The sequence below is a fragment of the Crocodylus porosus genome, unplaced genomic scaffold (genome assembly GCF_001723895.1).
Source record: "Crocodylus porosus isolate Cpor-Errol unplaced genomic scaffold, CroPor_comp1, whole genome shotgun sequence".
NCBI lineage: Eukaryota > Metazoa > Chordata > Crocodylia > Crocodylidae > Crocodylus > Crocodylus porosus.
Genome location: NW_017728949.1, coordinates 42,367,769 through 42,389,524, shown reverse-complemented (window position 1 = coordinate 42,389,524; position 21,756 = coordinate 42,367,769). Strand labels below are relative to the sequence as shown.

Below are 21,756 nucleotides of genomic sequence, written 5' to 3'. Positions count from 1 at the left end.
CCCAGCTCTCCCCCTGCCACCCCGGCAAGGAAACCTCTGGCTGCTGCATCTGTTCCCCTACAGCCAGCAGCTTGCTCTGCCCACCAGCTTCCACCCAAGTTTGCAAGGGAGGGCCCAGATGGCTAGCACCCTACAGGCACCAAGCTGAGAAGACGGGGTTGGGGACAGACACACACGCCCAGCCCACTGCCTGCCCTTCAGCTGCTGCTCAGCAAGACACTGTGACCTGGACGCTGGACACTGTGGCAGCAGTCTTTTCTTACAATGTATACATTTTGATTATTATCACTGGAAATGTTTTTTGTCAGTCTCTTAGCAAAAGTTGAAATCACCGTTTATTGATGTTTACCAGGAAAAATCAAATCCTGCCAAACCTAATTATAATGTCTGTCAGCTGTCTGACTGCAGCTGTCAGCTGTCTGACTGCAGCTGTCTTGCCTAGAATAGGATCTGAAATGGTTCTGTGGCACTGTATGAACACAGTTTGTGAAGTGCTTTTGGATCTTACAGGATGAAAGGGATAAATCTACTGAAGAAGTCCTTTAGCTAACCTACTGGGTTATTTTAAGAAATAAGAAGTGGTGATAAACTTGAGGTAATTCAATATTTGTCTACACACCTGATAATATTTCAGCAGGGTGTGGGAGAGATATATGGTCTAAGTATTCTGAGCATAGGATTTGATGCCAGAATCTCTTGATAAATGCTTTGGCCTTGGCAAGTCAATTCTCTGCCTCCATTTCTGTTCTGAGAAAGAGATATGTCAACCTATTAGGGTGTTGAGAGGGGTCTATACAACACTTTTTCTGTATTTCACTGCATTAACATAATCCTTATTTTCTACGTTAGACATAAAGGCCAGGGAGAAACATTACACGTAAACCAGTTTAAGTGATCAGAAACTGGTTTAAGATAAACCTAGTTGAACGGTGCATCAGACGTAATTGATTTGGCTCAAACCAGGTAAGGCATTGTCTCTCCCAGACCCTTTGCCAGTCTGAGTTAAATCAGAGACCTCCAGCATCCCAGCATGCTCTAGCCAGGCTGGCCCTGTGCCTCTGCTCCACAGCCCGAGCAGAGGCGGGGGTCTGTCCAGAGAGGGGTTTAATTCCCCTTCCCTTGCCATTGTGGCAGGGACCTGAACCGGGTCTGCCTGCATTCCCCCCTTGCTCCTGCAGCAGGGGGCACCCCTGAGGCAGATGGGGGTAGGAAGCAGAGTTAGTTTCCCTTCTACCCCACTGGCAGCTGGGGGCTCTGTGCCCAGAACAGGCCCCTGAATGGAACCCTCTGCTGGCGGCCAGAGGAATAAGCCCTTCCTTCCCCCCACACCAGGGACCCTTCCTGGCCATGCCCCCTCCCCACTGCTATCTGGGTGGGAGGAGCAGAGCCCTTCCTGGGGGTGACAGCTCCTTTCACACTATGGGGGAGAGCAAGCCCCTTCCCAGCAAGGGGCTGTGCATGACAGCTCCAAGGTGTGCAGCGGGCCAGAGCCCTGCAAACCCCTGCAGTGTCACTGCACTTCACAGCCATTCTGCTGGCCCCACAGAGCAGCCCCACCAGGAAGTCGTGGCAGGCTCCTGCCTGTGTGTCACTTGCCGCTCCAGCTGCTGGGAGGGGGTGGGGCCTGACTTGTTGCTTGTTCTGTGCCAGGGCAAGACACTGAGGGGGCTTATTTAGCCCACATTATTCCCCCCGAGCTTCAGCTGCGGCCCAGCCAGGCAGACCCTGCAGCCAGTCCCTAAGTCCCTTCCTGCTGGGAGGGGCTTGCTCCAAGCACAGAGGGGCTGCTCCACCGCAGCCAGGTCTGCCCAGCAGGTCTGTCCACCTGCTGCTGCTCTGTGCTCCAAGACAGTGGCTGAATAAACGCCCCCTGCTGGCAGGGAGCTCAAGGCAAGAGTGGCTGGGCTGGGCAGACCCAGCTGCAGCGCCACTGGCCCTTCTGTGCTTGGAGCAAGCCCCCTCCGGGCAGGGAGGGGCTTATTCAGCTGCTGGCAGCTTACCCCGCAGCCGGGTCTCCCCGGCCCAGCCACTGCTGCCCTCTGCTTGGAGGCAGCTCCCTGCCAGCAAGAGGGGGCTTATTTAGCTGCTGTCTCCGAGAACAGAGCAGCAGTGGCTGGGCCGGGCAGATTTGGCTGGGCAGACCCAGCTGTAGTGGAGCAGCTTCTCTGTGCTTGGAGCAAGCCCCCTCCGGGCAGGGAGGGGCTTATTCAGCTGCTGGCCCTAGGGTCAGTCCGGCCAGGCCACAGCTGAAGCTCAAGGGAAATAATAGGGGCTGAATAAGCCCCCTCAGTGTTTTGCCCTGGCACAGAATGACCTGCGGGGGCCAGCCCCACCCCCGCCTGGCAGTTGGGCTGGCAAAGTAGCTGTAGATTGTGGCAGTGCTGCGAGGGCTTGCAGGGCTCTGGACCGTTCCACACCCTGGCGCTGCTGCACATAGCCTGAGCCCGCAGCCCAACCCCTTGCCAGGAAGGGGGTTGCTCTCTCCCACAGTGTGATGGGCTGCTGTCCCCAGTAAGGGCTCTGCCCTTCCCGCTGCAGCAGTGTGGAGGGGACATGGCCAGGCAGGGCCCCTGGTGGTGGGGGCAGGGATGTGGTTATTCCTCCGGCAGAGTGGACAACCCGGGGTCTATGCCGGGTATGGAGCCACCCAGCTGGCACTGAGGTAAAGGTGAAACTAACTCTGCTCCCTGCACCCCTCTGCCTCAGGGGCCATGGTACCTCCCTGTTGCAGCAGCAAGGGGGAGTGCAAGTAGACCCAGCTCGGGTCCCTGCTGGTGGCACAGGGAGAGAGAATTAAACCTCTCTCTGGCCAGTTCAACCTGGGTTGGCCACACCCCCCAGCATAGCTTCCCTGCAGCCAGTGGCTCCCTGGTTCCTGGCCTGAGCAACTGCAGGCATGTGCAGAGAGCATGTCTGTCTTGTTATGAACTGGTTCAGCCTAGGCAGGTTAGACTAACATGCAAAGGTTGAATCAGTTCAGGTGCCAGCTTTTTGAATGTCTGTCCCTACCCAAAATATGACATGGTAAAGTAGCAAGATATATAGATTCTACATACATGTACACACATTGCAATATCTTATAAAGAAGACATGGAAAATTCTACTTACCCATCAATCCAATTTATGAAGTCTCTCTTGGCAAGTAAGCAGGAGCTTAGACTAAGAGGCAACATTTGGGGGTCTGAGACCTTCATTCTCTAAATTTATGATAGACCTATGCTTGACATATTGCATTTCCCTTTATGCCACCTCTCAATGTGGTTTTTTTAAACCCATGACACTTTCCTTAATGCAGTTCCCTTCTAATCCTATAGTTTTCCCCTTGCCGTCAGCAGCTGAATTCAAGGGAAAATTAATGACTTATGGTGCAAACAAGCACTGAAGCATATGGTGCAAACTCTACCAGTTTTGTTCTTCCAGCAGAAAAACCTACTGGGCCAGCACTGTTCAAGCATTACAGGGGCTGGGAGGCTGCTTCACAGTCTGCGCTGCTGATACCACACAGCTACATAGGCCCTGTGCATGCATCTCAATTTTTGCAGGCTCTCATCTGCTGGAGACAGCTGACAACAGCTGAGGGCACAGGTCAGAGCTGACTGAATGGTTGCCTAAGTGGACTGCTGCCCTTGACTACAGCACCCCTTCCTTTCTTCCCAAGTGTCAGGCTTTGAGACTGCAGTATATGTCTGCTGTCTTTTCGAGCCTGTCAATTTCGCCTCCGTCAGCCTGCACTGGAACCCTACCCCTCTGGCACCAGCCTACAGACTCAGATTCAGAGCAGGTTGGAGGAGTCTGGTCGGGGTTTGGTGCTAGCAGATGGGGTGCTGGGTGGTTAAGGTTGGGCTCCTCTGAGTCTAGGTACAGAAATAGGGGGAGGGAAGGGAGAGAAGGGGGTCTAGGCATTTCAGATCCTCCATAATTGGACCTAGATCTATCACACCCTGCCCCCTCCCAGAAGCAAACTGTGTAAACCTGGCACCCACTGTACCCTCTAGATCCACTCCCCCAAGACCTGAATTAGTATTCCAAGTATGATCTGCATCCATGGTGGGGGGGGAGAGGGGGGGCAGAGGGGTTGCAGGAACAGCGGAGGCAGGAATGGGCCAGCCTGGGTCCACAGAGGAAGTGGATCCACACAGTCTGACGTATGTGGACAGGTGTTGGGTTTTCCCAACCCCAAAGCTGTCAAGGAGAAAGGTTTGCTGTGGGCCAGGCTGCAGCAGCAGAGGTGCAAGCCAAGTCACAGATGGTCTCTTTGGGGGAGAGTAAAGCAATGCATTCTGGGATGCTGGAGAACAGAGTGACAGCTTTGATCAGAAGGGTAAGTGTACAAGCATTCATTTCTCCAGTAGAACTTCTATCCCCTTAAAGGTTTTTCTACTGGACATGCCATTTTTGGTCTAGTAGAAACCATGCAAATGCTTGTACACCTAAGGTTTCTACCAGTGGCACTGTGATTCCACCACTAGAAACATAATGTTTGTATGCACCTTTATTATGAAGCTACTATAATAGCTAAGCAAATGGTATATTGATCAGTACCCTAGGTTTTTTACATGGAGATATTTTTAACTATCTTCAGGCTGATGCTCTAAACCCAAAGCCTGAAATGAAGTAAAGCATGAGAAAAGGTTTCACATACTGGTATTCCAGAAATTTTCAGCGGCTCACACATGACAGTTAGTGAGCATCTAGGTTTTGTCTTTTATACTAAGCATCTGGTTCTCAACACTACAGCTGCAGTCTTCTTGTGTAATTACTGTTATCAGCATTTTCTTTCTGCACTATTTTAAGGCACTTTATTCTTTCATATTAAATTTAACTGAAGCTTTCCTTTACACCAAGGATTGTATTCATTACAACATACTGTTAGCTATTTGTTCTGCAAGCACAAGGAAAAAGTAATAGAAATGTGTTTAAATATTTAACCTCTTAAAGCTAGGATGATTGCTATGTTTCATTAAGTTATTCACATGTGTTCACAGCAGCTGTAAACTTGTTTCCATGCAAAAGAACCAAAAAAGATGTCCTGTAAATATTTTATTTCAAAGAATCACTAAACACAGCCTATTTACCTATTTGGCTGCTGCTGTATTTTAACAGGGTACAGAAACTCACCTTTAATGCCAATCCATCAAATGCCACTGAAGTGCTGGCATTCCAGCGAAATAATTGACTTGTAACAAGGATCATTCCTTTGCAGAGATGCTTGCACTATCCAGTCACTTATATCTAAATACTGTTCTAAGAGAATATAAACTTTAACAATCTCTATTTTGTAAAACTTTCCTAGTCTTCACATAGCAGGACCCAAGTACCATGTGTATCCCATTAGAAAGACAGAATTCTATGTTCTGAGATATTTCAACAACTAATCTTGTAGCAAACAATTAATTTTTACAGTAAGATTATATTTTATACTGGGGTGACCAAGACACAGCCTGTAGGCTGGAACCAGGTCCAGAAATTTGGTAGCGTAGATATGGCTCCTGGCCTCCTACTCATCCAGCTGCCAAATTTCTAGACATGTGGGGAGCCCCATAGCTGAAGCCAGAGGGTGGAAGTACATTATCTGGAAATTTGGCAATAGGAACAGTGGTGGCTGCCACAGGTCTGGGAGCTATAGTAATTAGAACATCGCCTCTTGCTCTGAATCTGGTTTGCAGATTGGCTTGGTGTTCCAGATCTGGCCTACAGGGCTTTATACTAACGAGTGATTTTCCCACATCTTAAGCAAGAGTGGAATACTACTGTTCAACAGTCATTTCAAGCTAGCATAAAGCATTTCAATCCAAGGGCTTTTAAAAAAATCTAAAAATTACCTTTGGGCTCTCTTCCTTTCCCTTTTAATTCTCTGTGTTTAACATTCTTTGAATATCCTTGAGGAGAACTTGAAGCTGCATCATCTGCAGGAGGAGAGTGAGCACTGCACATGATGCTCTCACTGTTTGGTTTGTGTACTGGAGAAGAGTGAGTGGATGCAGAAGGGCTCGACTCTAACAGACTCTCTGAGCTTTCCATTTGTTCTGGCTTTTCAGTAGTTTGATCTATATCATTCAGCAGAGATGGGGATGGCTTTTCTGTTATTTCTAAAATCTTGGTTTGGTATGATGTAGAAAAATCCCTGTTATGGAATGCATCCTCTGTATCTTCATCCTATAAATAAAAATATTATATAAAATGTAGCACGCAATCATGCAGCCATGACACCTGTTATGAAAATCTTTATTGCTTGCTTTTTAATAAAATTAAACTTAAAACTATACAGAAAAAAATTATGTCTACTATTTTCTACACAAGACTCTGGAGTTAATTTTTTTTCTCTTTGATCAAAATAGAAATTGACCTTATACTGCACTGATGAAGATTTTTTTTGCCAATTATTAATGAGCCATATTGTCCAATTATTAATGAGCCATATGATTGCCGACATGCAGCCCAGCAACTTGAAGAGCAGTGTTTGGCTGGTAAGGCTGTTAGGTGGGGGGAGGGAAGTAGCATGGCGGGGTGCAGACTGAGGCCACTGCAGTGAGGCAAGGAGTGGGGCTGGGGCTATCCCAGCTGGGGAGGGGCATGGGATGGAGCTGTGAGCGGCTCATCCAGGGAGTGCAGGAGGGGGGGGCATGCCACTGCATGCACCCCTGGGGGAGCCATGGCGAGTGTGTACCTCCCGGATCGGCGCATAAGGCGGGTAGTGCCGGGCTCTTCCCAGGAAGGGGCGTGGGCGCTGCAGGTCAGGGTTGTGGTGGACTGCAGTGGGGCTGGGATGGGGGAGTTATGGGGAAGGCTACATCTACCCCAGAATTCACCATAGTTCCCCTGGTTCCCAGCACCATCACCACCCTGCCCAAGCACAGCCCTGGCCCAACCCCGCCACAAAAAGAGCCCAGCACTGCCCCTGACCCCCAAACCACAGTGGCAATTAACCCTTGCCCTGTGCACAGATCCAGGGGGCACACGACTCCTCCAAAGGTGCACACAGTGGCAGGATCCACCTCCTCTGCCTCCTACTCCCTTCCCCCCCATGCCTCCATCTCACAACCTGCCCGGGCAGCACCTGCCCCTGCCCCAGCCCACTCCCTCCCCTACCGCTGATTGGAGGGGAGAGGGAGATGGGAATGACCCTGTCCTATATTCTAGTAAATATAAGAGTTCCTATTACAAAAAAAGAGCTTCGTTTTGGGCAACATTAAAATGGTGAAATGAGAAAAACATACAATGATATGTACTGTATCTAGATACAAGTACCTGTAGATTTACATTCTGTGGTCCAGCTCCAAGAGATTCTTTCAGCTTTGATCGCGAAGGTGGCTGACGTTTTACCTTCAAAGCAAGCTGAGCTTTTGCCTTGTGAGCACTGGTATCTAACCTTGGAGTATCTCCCACAAAAGCATCAAAATCTAAGATAAACACAAAATACTTTTTAAAGATTAAGCACCAAGCAAGCTTTCTAACTTATTAATACTGTCAGAAGACATTGCCTGCCACATGTCTGAACAACAAATCAAGATATCAAACATTAATACCGTAGACAACCAATCCGGAAACAGGCTTTTTCGGCCCTGTTCCTTTCCTACAGACAAGGAATGAACTTGTCAGCTTTCTCCAAGTTTCATAGAAAGTCATCATTACTAAGCCTGACATCTTAAAGTGGGCCAGTAAGAGAACACATACACCTGAATATAATTAGCAGACTTTTCAAAAGGTTTTTGGGAAGGTATGGTGGGACATCTAGATAGTTCTCTACAGCTTTGAGAATGGATTGACACACTGGCAGAAACTGATTTCTTGTTTATTCTCTTCCAACTGTATATTTTTCTTCACTAAACACTAGCATGAGCTTTCCAATGCACCAAGACATTAAGTAGCCTATTCCTTTGGAGCAAACATATTTGAACTTTCCAGAGAGTGAAAGACAGGGCAATAGAACAAAGAGGGAAAGTCATGGTTATGAAGTGTCAGGTGGAAGGCTTTTTCTGCTCAGAACAACATACTGGTGCTCTGAAACATGATGAAGGAGGCTAAGTGCTCTATTTTAGAGGTTTCTTTGAAGTAAAGAAGCCCCCAAAAAGGAAGAAATAAGGTTAATTCAAATAATGCTCCTATGTGACAATTTCATCAACTCATACTGAAAAGCAGAGGAGTATAGAAAAAACTAGCTGCATCAGCCTTGAAGGTGATACTTGTCCTGGGCTGTTTCTGTGCTGGGGTGCTTCTCCAGAATGCCTGACCTTCTACTCTAAACCCTAAAATCTGAAGGTACCTGCAGCAGAAGCATCCAATTCAGAGTAATTTCCCCACTCTTCCTTGTGCTCATCTACTACAGTGGGAATTATGTCAAGCTGACGCGGAGATCTAGGGTTGGCAGAAGAAATTCTGAGCAGTAAGGACACATTACAAGAGGAATATAAGAACTATATCCCATTTCTTAAGAGTTACAAAACTTCCTCTGCTTTTTAGGAGTTTTAAGAATTTTAGGAGCATAAAACCTCAATTTAAAAAATCAAAATTAAAACTGTGATTGCGCTAGCTGCTTCAGAAAGAGACAACTAACTATTCAGTTACCAAAGATGACGGATGTGCACAAAAATTCCTTGGTCTAGACTGGCTGCTACTTGCTTGATAGATGAAAGGACACATACATCTATTAGACAGACTTACGACAGAGACAGTAACAACTGGTGTAAATACCATACATTCTGATATTCAGGAGACATTTCCTTTGCATAGTCATTTTGATATACCATTATGCTGAAAGCTGACTATTTTACCTACTTATTCTAGCACTTCTGACTATTATAAAGACTTGTTTCCCTTCTCATAAGAGGATATCTAGGCAGTTTTAAGGTTGAGAGCAAAGAGCAGCACTCTCACCAATTGTCAAAAATAATTTTAGTGTTTATGCAGCATATTCCACTGATAGGCATACCAGGTAAGTGGATATTTGCTTAATTGGAAATGTAAACTTCATTGCTAAATAGGAAATAAGCAAAATTCAACTCCCTGCCTGACATCCGACACCTTCAGGGAAGAAACCTGCTGGAGCCTGTTTCATCTGCATATTCACAAAGCAACCTTTTCACAAATGAACTCTGAAACACAGGGGAACCACAACATCTTTCACCTCCCCTGTACAAGCTGAAGTTTCTTTTCTACCCGAGAGAACTTTTACAAACTTTGAACTCTCCTGTGCCTGAAGAAAGGTGTTTGGACCCGAAAGCTTACAAAGAAAGAAATTTTTTTGCTACTACTTAGGTGGTCTAATAAAAGATATCATCTCTAACACAAGAGTTTTGTCTGTTTCTAATTTGCTTAATTGCATGGCCAGTCCCTGTTTTCTGCCTATTCCTTACATTATAACAAATGCTTGTTATTTGTCATAATGATTGAGTGCATAAATCATAAGCGCACAGCATCTTTCAGCCCCACCATCTACTTGATAATGTAAACAGAACTTAGTTAACAGCATTAAAATGATGAAGAGGAAAGCAGCAGTCCCAAGGGCTGCTATTAGAAACTTTGAGTGCAACTGCTAGGAGCTAGCAGCTCTGAAACTCTCTCACTTCCAAGGTTTCTAATAGCAATCATGAAAGTCTTACCAGGTTATACCCTCATAATTCACTAGGACACAGGTCATTAACTCAGATCAACAGTTGTCCAGTTTTATGTGATCCTTTCCTCCTAGTCATGATCAACTCATTCTAGTTAGCAGAATGAGAAAGACAGGATAGTTGTGACCATTTGACACCTGTTGGCAACCACCTACGTCAGAAGTTCATAATTTTGGGCATTAAAACCCATCTGTAACTATTCTACTTCCACCTTCCTCTCCAGTAGCTTGCATTTATTCAGCTCCGTGCTGTTCAGTACATAAATTGGACCATGAAATGAGGATTGAATCTTCTATGGTTTCTAACAATCTACTTGACAGTTACCAATTTTACACATGTTAAATAAAGCTGGTCAAAGTCAAAATCCACATCAATAGCATAACCAACCTGATTTACCTCAAACTGCCAACCATCAAATAATATGGGGCTAAACAAAAACAAAATAGAAACATAAAAGGGTATTGCCATTTTCTCTTCTCTTCTGCTTATTTTGTTCGTAGCTAAGAAGACACCATACGAATAACCTGATCACATAGTGAATGATGAAAATCATAACAAAATAAGGACAAAATGGAGACTCTATTGTATCCAACTGTACCTAGACTAATGTCTAACAATATATTCTACGGAAATACACAAAGTGAGTATACTTTGAGTTAGGTCCAGGTGAGTATTTTATCTGTTACTGACAAGTCTTCATCTAGATAATTTGTTTATTCATTTCAAATCCAGCAACAATACAAAGTCTATCCTTTCTTCTGTAATAAAAGAGATGCAGATTTTCTATAGTCTATGATTTGGGACTAGAACAATGGTTTCTTTGAAAAAAACTGGAAGGAAAAAAAAAGGAAAAGAAAAAAAAAAGAGTGAGGGAGATTTCTTTTCAAGATCCTTAAGAAAACCAGGGAACTGACCATCAAAAGGAAGTTCAGAAAAAAAATGGAATAAATACAGCATTAGAAGCTGCTGTTAATTTACAGGTTTCTGGAAATCCTGTCAAAGCTCAAATTTTAACTTGGTAAAATTTTCCAATAAATATAAAAAGTTATTCTATTAAAACATAATTGCTTTATTGCCTGGAAATGAAATTCTAAAATGCATTCAAGTTACTGTCAGTAACCTGAGACACCCAGTTTTCTTGCAAATAACTACATAAAACTCTAAAAGAAAAAACTACTTTAACTCCTAAAGTTGCAGCAAAAATGATGCCAAACATGTTTGTGTTTACACAGTGTTCTAAGATGCTAATTATAAAGATACTGATTCCCCTTTTTGTACATTAAAAATACTAACCAGCCATTTACAGTAGAAATTAAAGGACTTCTTTTTTTTTAAAGCAGACTAAATATCTTTTTGACAGAACAGAACACTGCCAAGGTCTTCTGAGCTCAGGCCTAGTGCTCTTTCCATTAAAAAGGCTTCCTTTGCATCTCTAGTTTCCTACACCATCACCAAACTATATCAGGGCTACTAATACATTTTGTATAAAGAATTTGAGACACTTCAGTATGAGATGCAATATAAAAAAGTAACTCACAACCATTCCCATACACCTTTAAAATATTGAAGGTAACCAAAAACCCCCCCAACAAAACCCAAAAATAGAATTTTAAGATTTTCTTAATTATTGCTTAATTTACCAGAAAATAATGTGTCTGAAGAATCTATTTTTTCCACTATTGATTCCATTTCTTTTGCAATGTCTTCTTTTACTTCAGAGTGTTCATTTAGTTGTTCTGGACTTTGAGAGCCAGCCTCCAGCAAACCTCCAAACATGTAAGGTATTCTCTCATATATTTTTAATTTGCTTTCAAGCTCTGAAATCTGTAAGTGTTAAAATGCAAAAAGTTAGATGCCACTTTTCAAGAATGTGAAAGTAGTATTCAAAATAAGATACTGCCTAACCTTTTCCTGCAACATTTTCAGCTGTTCCGAATGTTTCTGGTCTCTCTCTCCAAGCACCTTTGTGTGAGCCTCTTCTTTTTTCATAAATTCTATTTCTCTGTTTGAGGAAAGAGACAGAATTGTAGTGCAACACTAGAATGACTTCTGCTGATAGGGAAACACACTAAAATTGGAAACTATGAATTAAGGTAATGAGAATAAGTAAAGTTCAACCTGAACTGGAAGTTATAAAAACCTATATTCAGATACTTACAACACAAAATATTTTACAAACCTTAACTACAGCACTGACCATAATTTAAGCTATGTCAAAGCAAGAGAGAAACAAAAACTTTTTTGGGGTGAGTTTGACTTTAATAGTACTTACTTCTGCTGGTAATCTTTGAGTAATTTCTTGGCCTTATTGTATTTCTTCTCCAGGGTATCATACTGTTCCTGGGTTTCTTTAAGATGTTCATTCACTGTTTTACATAAACTTTGCGCCTCTACCCAATAGGTCTCCAACTTCTTAATTTTCTCTTTGCTCTCTTCTAAAGTTTGCTGAAGCTGAGCTTTGCTTGACTCCCATTCAACCTTTTCAGCCTCAGTAGTTTTTAACTTAAAACATTAAGAACAAGATATAAAAAAGATTAAAAGTTAACATTTGCGCAGTGATAAAATACTTAAGCACAGAATAACTACTGACACTTATTAGTAAGTTTAAATGCTAAGCAATGAATTTGTACAGCGCCTTTTGTTATCAAATGGTTCAGGGGCATTGGTTGTAGCCGTGTTGGTCTAAGCCTTCTAAGGACATAGGCAGACACAGTTCTTTGGGTAAAGGTGATATCTTTTATTAGATCAACTAAATAGTTGCAAAAATTGTTCTTTGCAAGCTTTCTTACAGGCAGAGAGAGAGTCAAATATCTAGGGGTCAAAACACCCTACACAACCTCCCCCCCACAAACACTGGCAAGGTGCATGCAGGGGGCAGTGTGCACTGCTCAAAACCAGTGCCTAGCTGGCTGGAGGTACATTGTGGCTATCAATCAGGCTCCACGCACCAGGAGGACCCCAGAACCCCAGGTTAGGCTGCTGGGGCCAGCCCAGTGCTGGCCACAGCCTCCCCTACCCCACCTGGCATAACCTGTTGCATGCCAGAGGGCACATGGCACAGGAATTCCCCTGAGACAACTAATGGCAGCACAAGATGTACAAGATGCTGGCTGTCCCCGGGGAACCAAATGTCCACATTTGTTTGGCCACAGCCATCAGGGGCAAAAAGTCTAGTATCTTTCAGTATGGAGTTTGTTACATTTATAAAAGGGAATATAAAAGATGGAGTCTGCAACATAAGTAGGACATCTCTTCTAGTCCTATGTTCCTGAGAAATCTACCCTTTTCCTGCCCCAATATCTTCCTAGCTGATTTGCTCGCAAGTCACTAAAGCTTGCTATTGAAAATGGATCAGCATATGAAGACCATTTTACTTTCTTGAAGTTTGAAAACATAGAATCAACTGCAGGGCTGGATCCTAAACTCCTGTTTCTGTTTAAAAAAATGAACTGTCAATTTTAGCAATAGAAAGAGTTCAGCATTTTGCATCTAGGTGAGAACTGTTGTCTCTATTATTTTAAAACAAACAAAGAAACAAAATTTCATGATTCCCCTTCTGTCACGCTGGAACATGAACTTGGTAATGTTTTCCCCAAGTCTAAATATCTGCTTTTTGCACACTCAGATATAGCTCGGTTGTCTGGTTTTTAGAAATGGGGCAGAAGGATGCATGCTGTATAGCAATATTACATTACAACTAACTGGCTGTTACAGAGACAAATAAATGGCCAAAATTCACCACAAATTATTTAGAACTTTGTAGTTCTCCAAAATACCTTGTACAGATACACTTCATTCATTTCCAGTGCACATGGAGCTCATGGGCACGACAAAAAGAACCTGAAAAATGTGTTGGGGTTCTCCCTGCATCATGTTACCTCCAGTTACCAACAAGAAAAGGCATAAAGGGCAGAGTGAGCCTTCCATTTCCTGTCCCAAAACATAATCCAGTAAAACAGTCCTTAAGGAGGTTGAAATTTATCAGAAATGGGGTAGAGGGTTGTACTGGACTCAGTCATTCTGCATTATGGGGATAACACAATTATGACATGGTTACATTAGGTCTTCCAGTACCAAAAGATCTCACTAGTGCGAAGAAGCTTCTGCTTTTAATTCCAGAAGTCAGATCAGTACCATAGCGTGCAATACCAGGCACTCTACTCTCAGTAACCAAGGGTTTCAGCACCACATGTGAGTCTGGCTTTGTACAAGTTCGTCAGTACTGAAGGCTACAACATTAGTGCAGGAGGACTTGATGCATGCCCTTGTGTTGGGATCTTCAGTGACAACATGAGTTGATCACAACTCTAAATTTCTGGTTCATAGGAGAATGCTGACATTGTTAAGATTTGGAATTATTCTTGATTTTTCCACACAATGGAGGATCCATAACATTTGTGGTCTGAAAACACAAGAGAGTGCTTCTGAAGCAAAATATGCTCCCCAGTACTCACTGGCTCCTAACTGAAATTCATTATTCTTGCAAATTCCACACCTGCCCAACATTGAACAGCAGCAAAGAAAGTGACCCAGGTGTTCTGCCTCCTGTTATTCAACAGAGAGGAGAGGGGGCAGCAGGGAAGTAAGCAAGTATATCATTTTTGTCTGCAGCTGTCAAGTCATGTGGATCACCCAACAAAGCCTGGAGGACTTTAAGACAGTGGTTTTCAAAATAAGATTCCTGTGGTTCGCAGACAATGTCGAACGGGTCTACAAAAGATTAATATAATCTATCAAAAATATGTGAATACACACACTTACAATTCAAAGGAGTCCACAACTCCATTCAACTTTTCCAAAGGAGCCTGCACCTTCATCAATTTTTTAGGGGTCCGCAAATGAAAAGAGGCCGAAAACTACTGCTGCAAGACTCCCAGTCTCCCAGGCTGTCTAGCTCCTTTGGGAACCCAACTCTCAAGTAATCTAATTCATCATGCTGCAGTAGTCAGGAAGCGTGGCCTGAGGACAGTAGTTATAACTACTGTCTGGACCCCAGGACTGCCAAATGGACCTTGAAAGCTTGTTTTAGATCCAACTGAGTGGAAGCTTGCTCTAGGATCAAAGCTGTCAGTGGAACCCAAATCTGGGCCTCAAGCAACTGTTTTCCTAACTGGATCCACTAAATTTGAGAGAGAGACCTTAGGATTGAAGGTACTTGCACTCTCTGTTTTTAGAGGATTGAGTGAGTATAGGGTAGCTCCTGTCACATGCGGCAGCAGGAGCCTAGGCTTGTGAGCTCATTGTACACTTCTGGCTTACTGGAGAACCTAAAGAAACAGGCTGGACCAGTCGAATGGCATTCTCCTTTTCAGGAATCAAACAAACCCTAGAGAACACTATAAGCAGAAAAGCCTTCAGCAGGACTGCCTGGAATTTTGAGCTGTTTTGGAAAGAACAGCACATGGGGCACTTGTGTGGTATCTGTGCTGCCTCAGGGCAAGAGGTACTTGGTGTCTATTACTAGCAGTGATTACAGCCTTGCTGGGGGAGAACAGACTTTGAATTTGGAGAATTTAAGTTCACTGTGCTGAGGAGGTCCAGTGATGGAGTACTTTCTAGACTGAAGATGTCTTCTATATTTTACATCACTTGTATTTGTTTGCCAATGGAGGTGAACATTAAACTAATTATACTTAGGAAAAATAGTCAGTCAGCAGAGAAACAAACACTTTGGGTCACAGCCATCAGTGGTAAAAGGAACTGCGGAGAGGCTGTGCCGGTTCTGCCCTAGACAGTCTGCAGAGTAAGGGAGCAGTTCCAAAGGCGGCTGCAATTCAAAAAAGATTCTTATCTCATATACACGAGGTACACACACACAACATATAAAAAAAATGTGGGGCAAAATAATCACTAAGAACCACCTGCTGTAACCTGACTTACTGAGCAGTCTGCCTTGCAGGAGCACACAAAAAGGGAAACGGTCGGAGGGAAGTTTCTTTACTTTCATCTAACCTACAGCTAATATTTTTCTATCCCCAAAAGAGACTCTTCACAGCTTTCCCTCTGTGGACTAAGTGGTAGAGGAGATAAACAGTTTCCCCCTCCCAGAGCAGTCAGAAAGCTTAAGTACTGAGCCAATCACCAAGAGAAGCCACTTCTTACTGAAGCTGTCAAGAGGACTGGGGGCACAGAGAGGAGAAAGAATGACAGAAGTTGAAGGGAATCTTTAGCTCAAATTTCCCTTCACTATGCAGAACCCCAAAGACTCTCTCCTAGATGTGATTATTTACTCAAAGTGCTAAATACATACACTACCCTAATTTCTAAAGACCATCTAATTTTTGGCACACCAGTATTAAAATGAAACAACTTCATGTCCACTGAAAAAAAGAATTTTGTTTCACCTTATAATATTCAGTTACGGGGAGTCTTCTTTACAAGTAGTATTTAAGCATTTTATACTGGTACAACAGGGGCTGGGATGGTGCAAGCACTAAAGTGCATGGTTGGTAGACCAGAAGTTGCACGTTTGAAGCCGTAGCAGAAGTGGTCATGGTGCAGCCCTGTCAGATTCCAACAAGTCTTTGAATTCTGCTAAATACCTTGTCACTAGGACATGAAAAAGGAAAGAATGGACCAGCATAACAGATCTTCAATTTGTCACAGGATTAAGGTTTAGGAGTTTATTTTTAACATTCCACACTGCACATGGAGCTGTACTCTTAAAATTAACTCATCAGCAGGAAAACTGATTTAAATCAGCAGTTTTCCATTTGCCACGGAAAAACGCAGTAAAACTCAGATTTTCACATTTCAAGGAGAAAAATACAGATTTTCTCCTTTAAAGGAGAAAAACATGGGAAACTGCAGGCTTCCCTTTGCAGGCTGGCAGAATTCTAGTCTGTAAGGGGCTGGGGAAAGTGGGAGCAGGGTGATCAGGCACGGGGCGCTACGTGGCAGCCAGACAGCTTGAGAGCAGCTCCCATTACTCCCCACAGGTAAATCAGGAGGGGGGACTGAGGCCCCCATAGGGAGGGAGGGAAGGAGGAAGTTGGGCAGGGCTGGGGCCGAGGCTCTGCTCAGCTGGGGCAGTGCGTGGGGCCTGGGTCAGGGATGTGCAGCCATAGGGCCTGGCTAAGGAGTGGAAAAGAGCCGTGGGCAGCTCATCAAGGGGATGGTGGGGAGCTGACTCCCCACCACTGTGCACACTCCCAGGTGGGCCATGGGAGGTACATACCCCCTTGAGATTTGCATGCGGAGTTAGGACAGATGTAGGTTGGTGGCTGCGGGCTTGTGGCTACCTACCCTGATGCCCTCCCCCAAGGGCTTCCATAGCCCAGATGGTGGGACACAGCACAGCAGGGCAAAGTGGGGCAGGGAGGCTTGGTGCCACTGCTGGGAGCCCCACACCACCATCGCGAGGTGCTCCCTGCCTGCTCAGAAGCAGTGGGGGGCATAACTCCACGCTGCCACCCTCACTGCTGCTGGGTGGGCAGGAGGCACCTCACCATGGTGGTGTGGGGCTCCCAGCAGCAGCACTAAGCCTCCTCCTGCCCTGATCTTCCTGCCACACCTGAACACTGGGCCATGGAGGCTCCCGATGGGAGGGCAGCAGGGCAGGGAGCCCACAGACAGCAGCCTGCACCACCTCCACCACAGGCTTCACTCCAGCCATGCTGTGCGTGAAGGAGGGGGAGCTGGGTTCCACAGTCCGCTCCAGCCACAGCAGCCACTGTCTCCAATGGGTGGCAGCCAGGGCTCAGGCGCTGCTAGGGAGGAGGGGGCTCCAGACCCGAGTCCCTGGCCTGGTAGCCCTGGCAACTGGGTACTCCCTCCAACAGGGCTGGAGGGCAGGGGGGGCAGGGGTTGGGGACTGTGGGTGAGGAGTAAGAGGCACTGGCAGGGTCTGGGGGCTTGGAGTGAGGAGCACCAGTAGAGCTAGGGGGCTGTGGCTTGGGAATGAAGGGCAATGGCATGGGCAGGGCACTGGCACTGGCACATCAGAGCTTTTCAGTGGGGACAGCTGTAGCTGAGCAATGGAGGCAGGGGGAGCTCCGATTTTCCATGATAAAAACCCCAAAATCAAACGCCAAAATTTATAGGTATTTAGAATTCATTTTATTATAGTCATTGAGGCGCTGCTAGGCTTCCAAACTGCTTTAAAATTGTAAATATATCAAAAAAATGTGTTCAACCGATACATATACATACACACATGCGCACACACTGTGCCCATAATGCTTTATTTGCACTCTGATTGGCTGATGGAAACAGCCAGAGTGCTCCAAGCGTGGTGCAGCGCCGCCCTGATTCGAAAGCTGCGTCTAGGACCAGACAGATGGCCTTGGCTCCCCTACCCTGCTCCTTGCAAGAGGCAGAACAGCAGCAGCGTAGGGCATCAGGTGGCAGCACTCCATCCCAGCCCCCTCCCACCTCCATCATTCTTGATGGGTAACTGGCTAGTACACACACAAGTTTTTTTTTTTAATTGCAGAAAAATGTGGATTTGGGGGGTTTTAATCAGAGAAGTTTTAATTTTTTAACAGAGAAAACCAGGATCCCTGCCCATCAGCTTTCATTTGGACTCTAACTTGTTTTGTACTTCACTTCAGTTGGAGTGCCGTAAGCACAAAGTTCAGCACCCAGCCCCTCCCACAAGCTTAGAAAAGGCGCGAAAACAGCTTACCCTTCTGACGTCTGGGGGAGCGGGGGGAGGAGAAGGGGGAAGTCTTTAAAAGCCACGGCAAGTCCACGCCACGGCAGAAGCCATTTTGGGACCAGCAGATCAGTCCCTTCTGCCGCGGTCTGGCCAACCGCGTCAGCGCTTCTCCGCCACCCATTCTCCTGATGTACCCCTTCCCTGCGCACTGACCCGATTAGCGAACCGAACCGCGATCCGTGAGAGAAAGAGAGAGTCGTTAATTTGTTCTGTAAACAAAACGTGTTTAATCAAGCTGCTGTACCTACGCCCCTTGTTCATCGGCGTGTAAGTAAACAAATAAAAGTTTCTTGTTACAATTTACAGCTCGTGCCCTGTTCTGTGATCAGGAGGCACCGTGATCTGAGAACAGAGGAAAAAACCCCTCCCTCCCTTAAAGGCAAAACGAACCTTCTCCTCATTGTGCCTCAGGTCCCGACCCTGCAGGGCACAACATAACTTTTTCTTCTCAAAAAACATGAAATTTACTATAAAAAATGTTAACATTAGAGATTTTAAAATAATGTACTTACTTTCTCTTTCAGTTGATTAACTTCAGCTGTTGTTACGGCATGCTTTAATTGTAGCTGGAATGAAAAGTAGTTTCGTCAACAAACATTTCAAACATCTTTTTATGTATTTTAAATTTATCATGGATTGTTTAGGGTCTAATTCTCCACTCAGACTAGCCAGGTTTACATTAGTGTCCATTAATGTACATTATATTCACTTCTTAATCTAAGTTATTCATGTTTTTACCAACTTAGAGGAGAATCAGGTCTTCACATATTATGTGATATAATGTTTTTAACATACAAAGTTAAAAAAAATTATAGGTATTACAATATTCCTAACTAATTTAAAATAAAATAATGATCTTTTCTTTTTATCTGATTTATCTGAAGATAATAATAACATTGAAAACTCAGCAGTAAGTCCTTTATATTAGGGCAAATATAAAAATCAACTGAAAATTCAGTTGTCGAAGCATTTTTACTAGTAGCATTCATAAGCATTTTCATCATGCAGTTAAGCCACATGGTTAATGTGCAAGAGATGTCAAAGGGATTATGGGAAGTAGAAAAAGGCTTCATTTAAGTCAACTAATTATTACCACACCTTGAAAAATGTGCTACTCTGCCAGTAGACTATTCACTGAAGATAACTAGGGAATTCTTAATTTTCACATTCAACGTATGATTTAGAAGAGTGTTTCTCAATGTGTTTAGCCCCAAGTCACCCCTTATGTGACCCGAGGCATGTCTGCATAACTTTTGCAAGTTGAGCAGCACCCCATTTCAAAAACTAATTTATTTATTACAGCGCTTACCTCCTTGTAGAGGGGCTGAGCAGTGGGGACAGGGTAGCAACCAGGTCAGGAGAAGCCTGAACCTCCTCTCACTTTGCAGCACCTTTCAAAAGATCTTGTGGCACCCCAGGGTGTCCCAGCACCCTGGTTGAGAGTCACTTGATTTGGAAGAAGCCAATTTCTTGTGAAGCACAGAATGCCAAAGAATTGCTGAAGTGAGTAAATTCATGAGTCAACACTTTAGATTTGTTATCAGAGTTTGGATTTTACCTAGAGTCATTTTCCAGCAACAGGCATGATATTTATGCAAGGAAATCGCATTATGATTTGTCAGACTCCCACCATACTTACTAACCTATGAAAATTGAAAATGGTCTTTAATGATTTAAAGTCTGAAATCTGAATTCCATTAATAACTTGCCTAGTACTATCAAGAGCAGTGGTGCTCAACCTACTGCTAAAGCAGTAGGATGTGTCCCCCTTCCTGCCCTTTGCCATGCTGCTGATCTATTTTGCAGCCCTACTGCTCTCTCCTCCACTACAGCAGGCCCTGTCTACCAGAGCTCTCTCCCCTCCTCCTGCCCTGGAAGGTAAGCTCTCTTACTTTGTGTCCCGTCCCCCCCCCACACACACTGATAGACACTCTTCCCCCTCCCACCTTCCCCAAGGGAGTGGTGTCTTGTGGTGTAGCCAAGTTGCAAAGACCCAACCCACCACCCTAAAACATTGAGCACCACTGATCAAGAGCAACATCATCAGCCTCTACAGATAAAATCTCATGCAAATATTCACAACAGTGCCATCTCAAGATAGCAAAGCTCTTGGGTACAGTGTATTTTTCTCAAAAAAATAAGTAATCTAAGGGGCTAGGGTCCACTAAAAACACTGAAGCAATGGACACATGTTAATTTATACTGCTGTAGCAGTGTGCATATGTGCACAGCCCCCTGGCTGGAACACTATAAAGTTGGCTCAAAGGTGAGCTCTCTACCAAAGGGGCTGCTCCCTTGTTTCCCCTGTTCTCTGGGGAGCCTGTCAGTGACCCCAATCATTGACAGCATGCTCATTTCTCTGCTGGGAAAGAGGGCAGGTTGTTAGTGATTAGATGGCAGCTGATACTGGAAGCAGGGGCTGTCAAAGACTACTCCCTTGTCCCCTTTTGCTCACTGCATGGGGAGTCAAGAAGAGCTATTCTCTTTGCCCTTGTTGACCCTGCAAGCAACAGGAGGCTGTACTTGACAGCTACTGCTGATCAGCAGCTGTCCTCTCTCCTACCACCACTGCCACCAGAATGGCTCTATGGCAGCTCACCGTGGCTGGGCCCAGTGGGGATGGAAAGCAGAAGACTGTGGATTACTGTGGGGCCAAGACCCCCCTCAGTGTTAGATCTAATTGTTCACACTACAGAGGGCTAAAGAGTAGGTCCTCTGAAAACTTCCAGAACATTTCTGGGGCAGATTTGCCATTTTTGTGGTGTTACTGACGATGTAAGCGTGTGGACACTACAAACGTAACATGCAATCATCCCCTTAGAAGTGCTGTTATGAGTACCATTTTGAGATGCTTAATTTTCCCACTATATCCAACTCCTAATTCTAGCTGTTGATTTATCTACAGAAGACACAGCCTAAAAGTAAGTTGTTATGATACTCAGCACTGCAATGTCTGAGTGGGAACCATCCAAACTAGCCAACAAAAAACAACAAAGAGGGGTGCATCTTAAGCTTCTCTTGGGACCTAAGCACTTAACTGGGCTTCAGAGAGATGTCGACATCAGACTGAGATTCATAGCCCTAAATTCTCTTCTGGAGTTAGAAAGTCTTTCACTACAGAGCAGGGGTCATTTATAATACACAGCAGGAGTGACTGAAGCACTCAGCCAGGATGTAAGAGACCTTTCATGTTGTCTTTTGCCTGAAGACACTTCAGATTCAAACACTGTAGATTCAAATGCTCATCTCTTACCTACCTGGAGTGTGCCTTTATAACATGTGGGCTGTACAGGCATGGAGACGCGCTCCATTTTCCTTTTGAAACTGTGCCACTGTACAGCAAAAAAAATGCAAGATTCATAGGGCCAGGAAAAAAGTGGCAGCATTGCATTGCAGCACAGTAATTAGAGAACTCAAATTGTGGTACAAGAAAAATTCAAAGGGGCTCTGTGGGTTCCACACCCTGCTATGAGGACTGTTTCTGCA

General features: G+C 44.7%; 1 protein-coding gene across 2 annotated transcripts in view; it reads right to left on the bottom strand.

Annotated features, from left to right (window-relative positions):
- Positions 1 to 21,756, bottom strand: part of LOC109322658 (neurabin-1-like) — an 87,272-nt gene that overhangs the window by 35,912 nt on the left and 29,604 nt on the right. For both annotated transcript variants that reach the window (XM_019553737.1, XM_019553738.1), the window contains 6 exons: positions 18,783 to 18,836; positions 11,884 to 12,113; positions 11,517 to 11,613; positions 11,252 to 11,435; positions 7,249 to 7,400; positions 5,823 to 6,156 (listed from right to left, as the gene is read on the bottom strand). In XM_019553737.1, the coding sequence (XP_019409282.1) occupies positions 5,823 to 6,156; positions 7,249 to 7,400; positions 11,252 to 11,435; positions 11,517 to 11,613; positions 11,884 to 12,113; positions 18,783 to 18,836 (1,051 nt within the window). The remainder of the gene's footprint in view (positions 1 to 5,822; positions 6,157 to 7,248; positions 7,401 to 11,251; positions 11,436 to 11,516; positions 11,614 to 11,883; positions 12,114 to 18,782; positions 18,837 to 21,756) is intronic.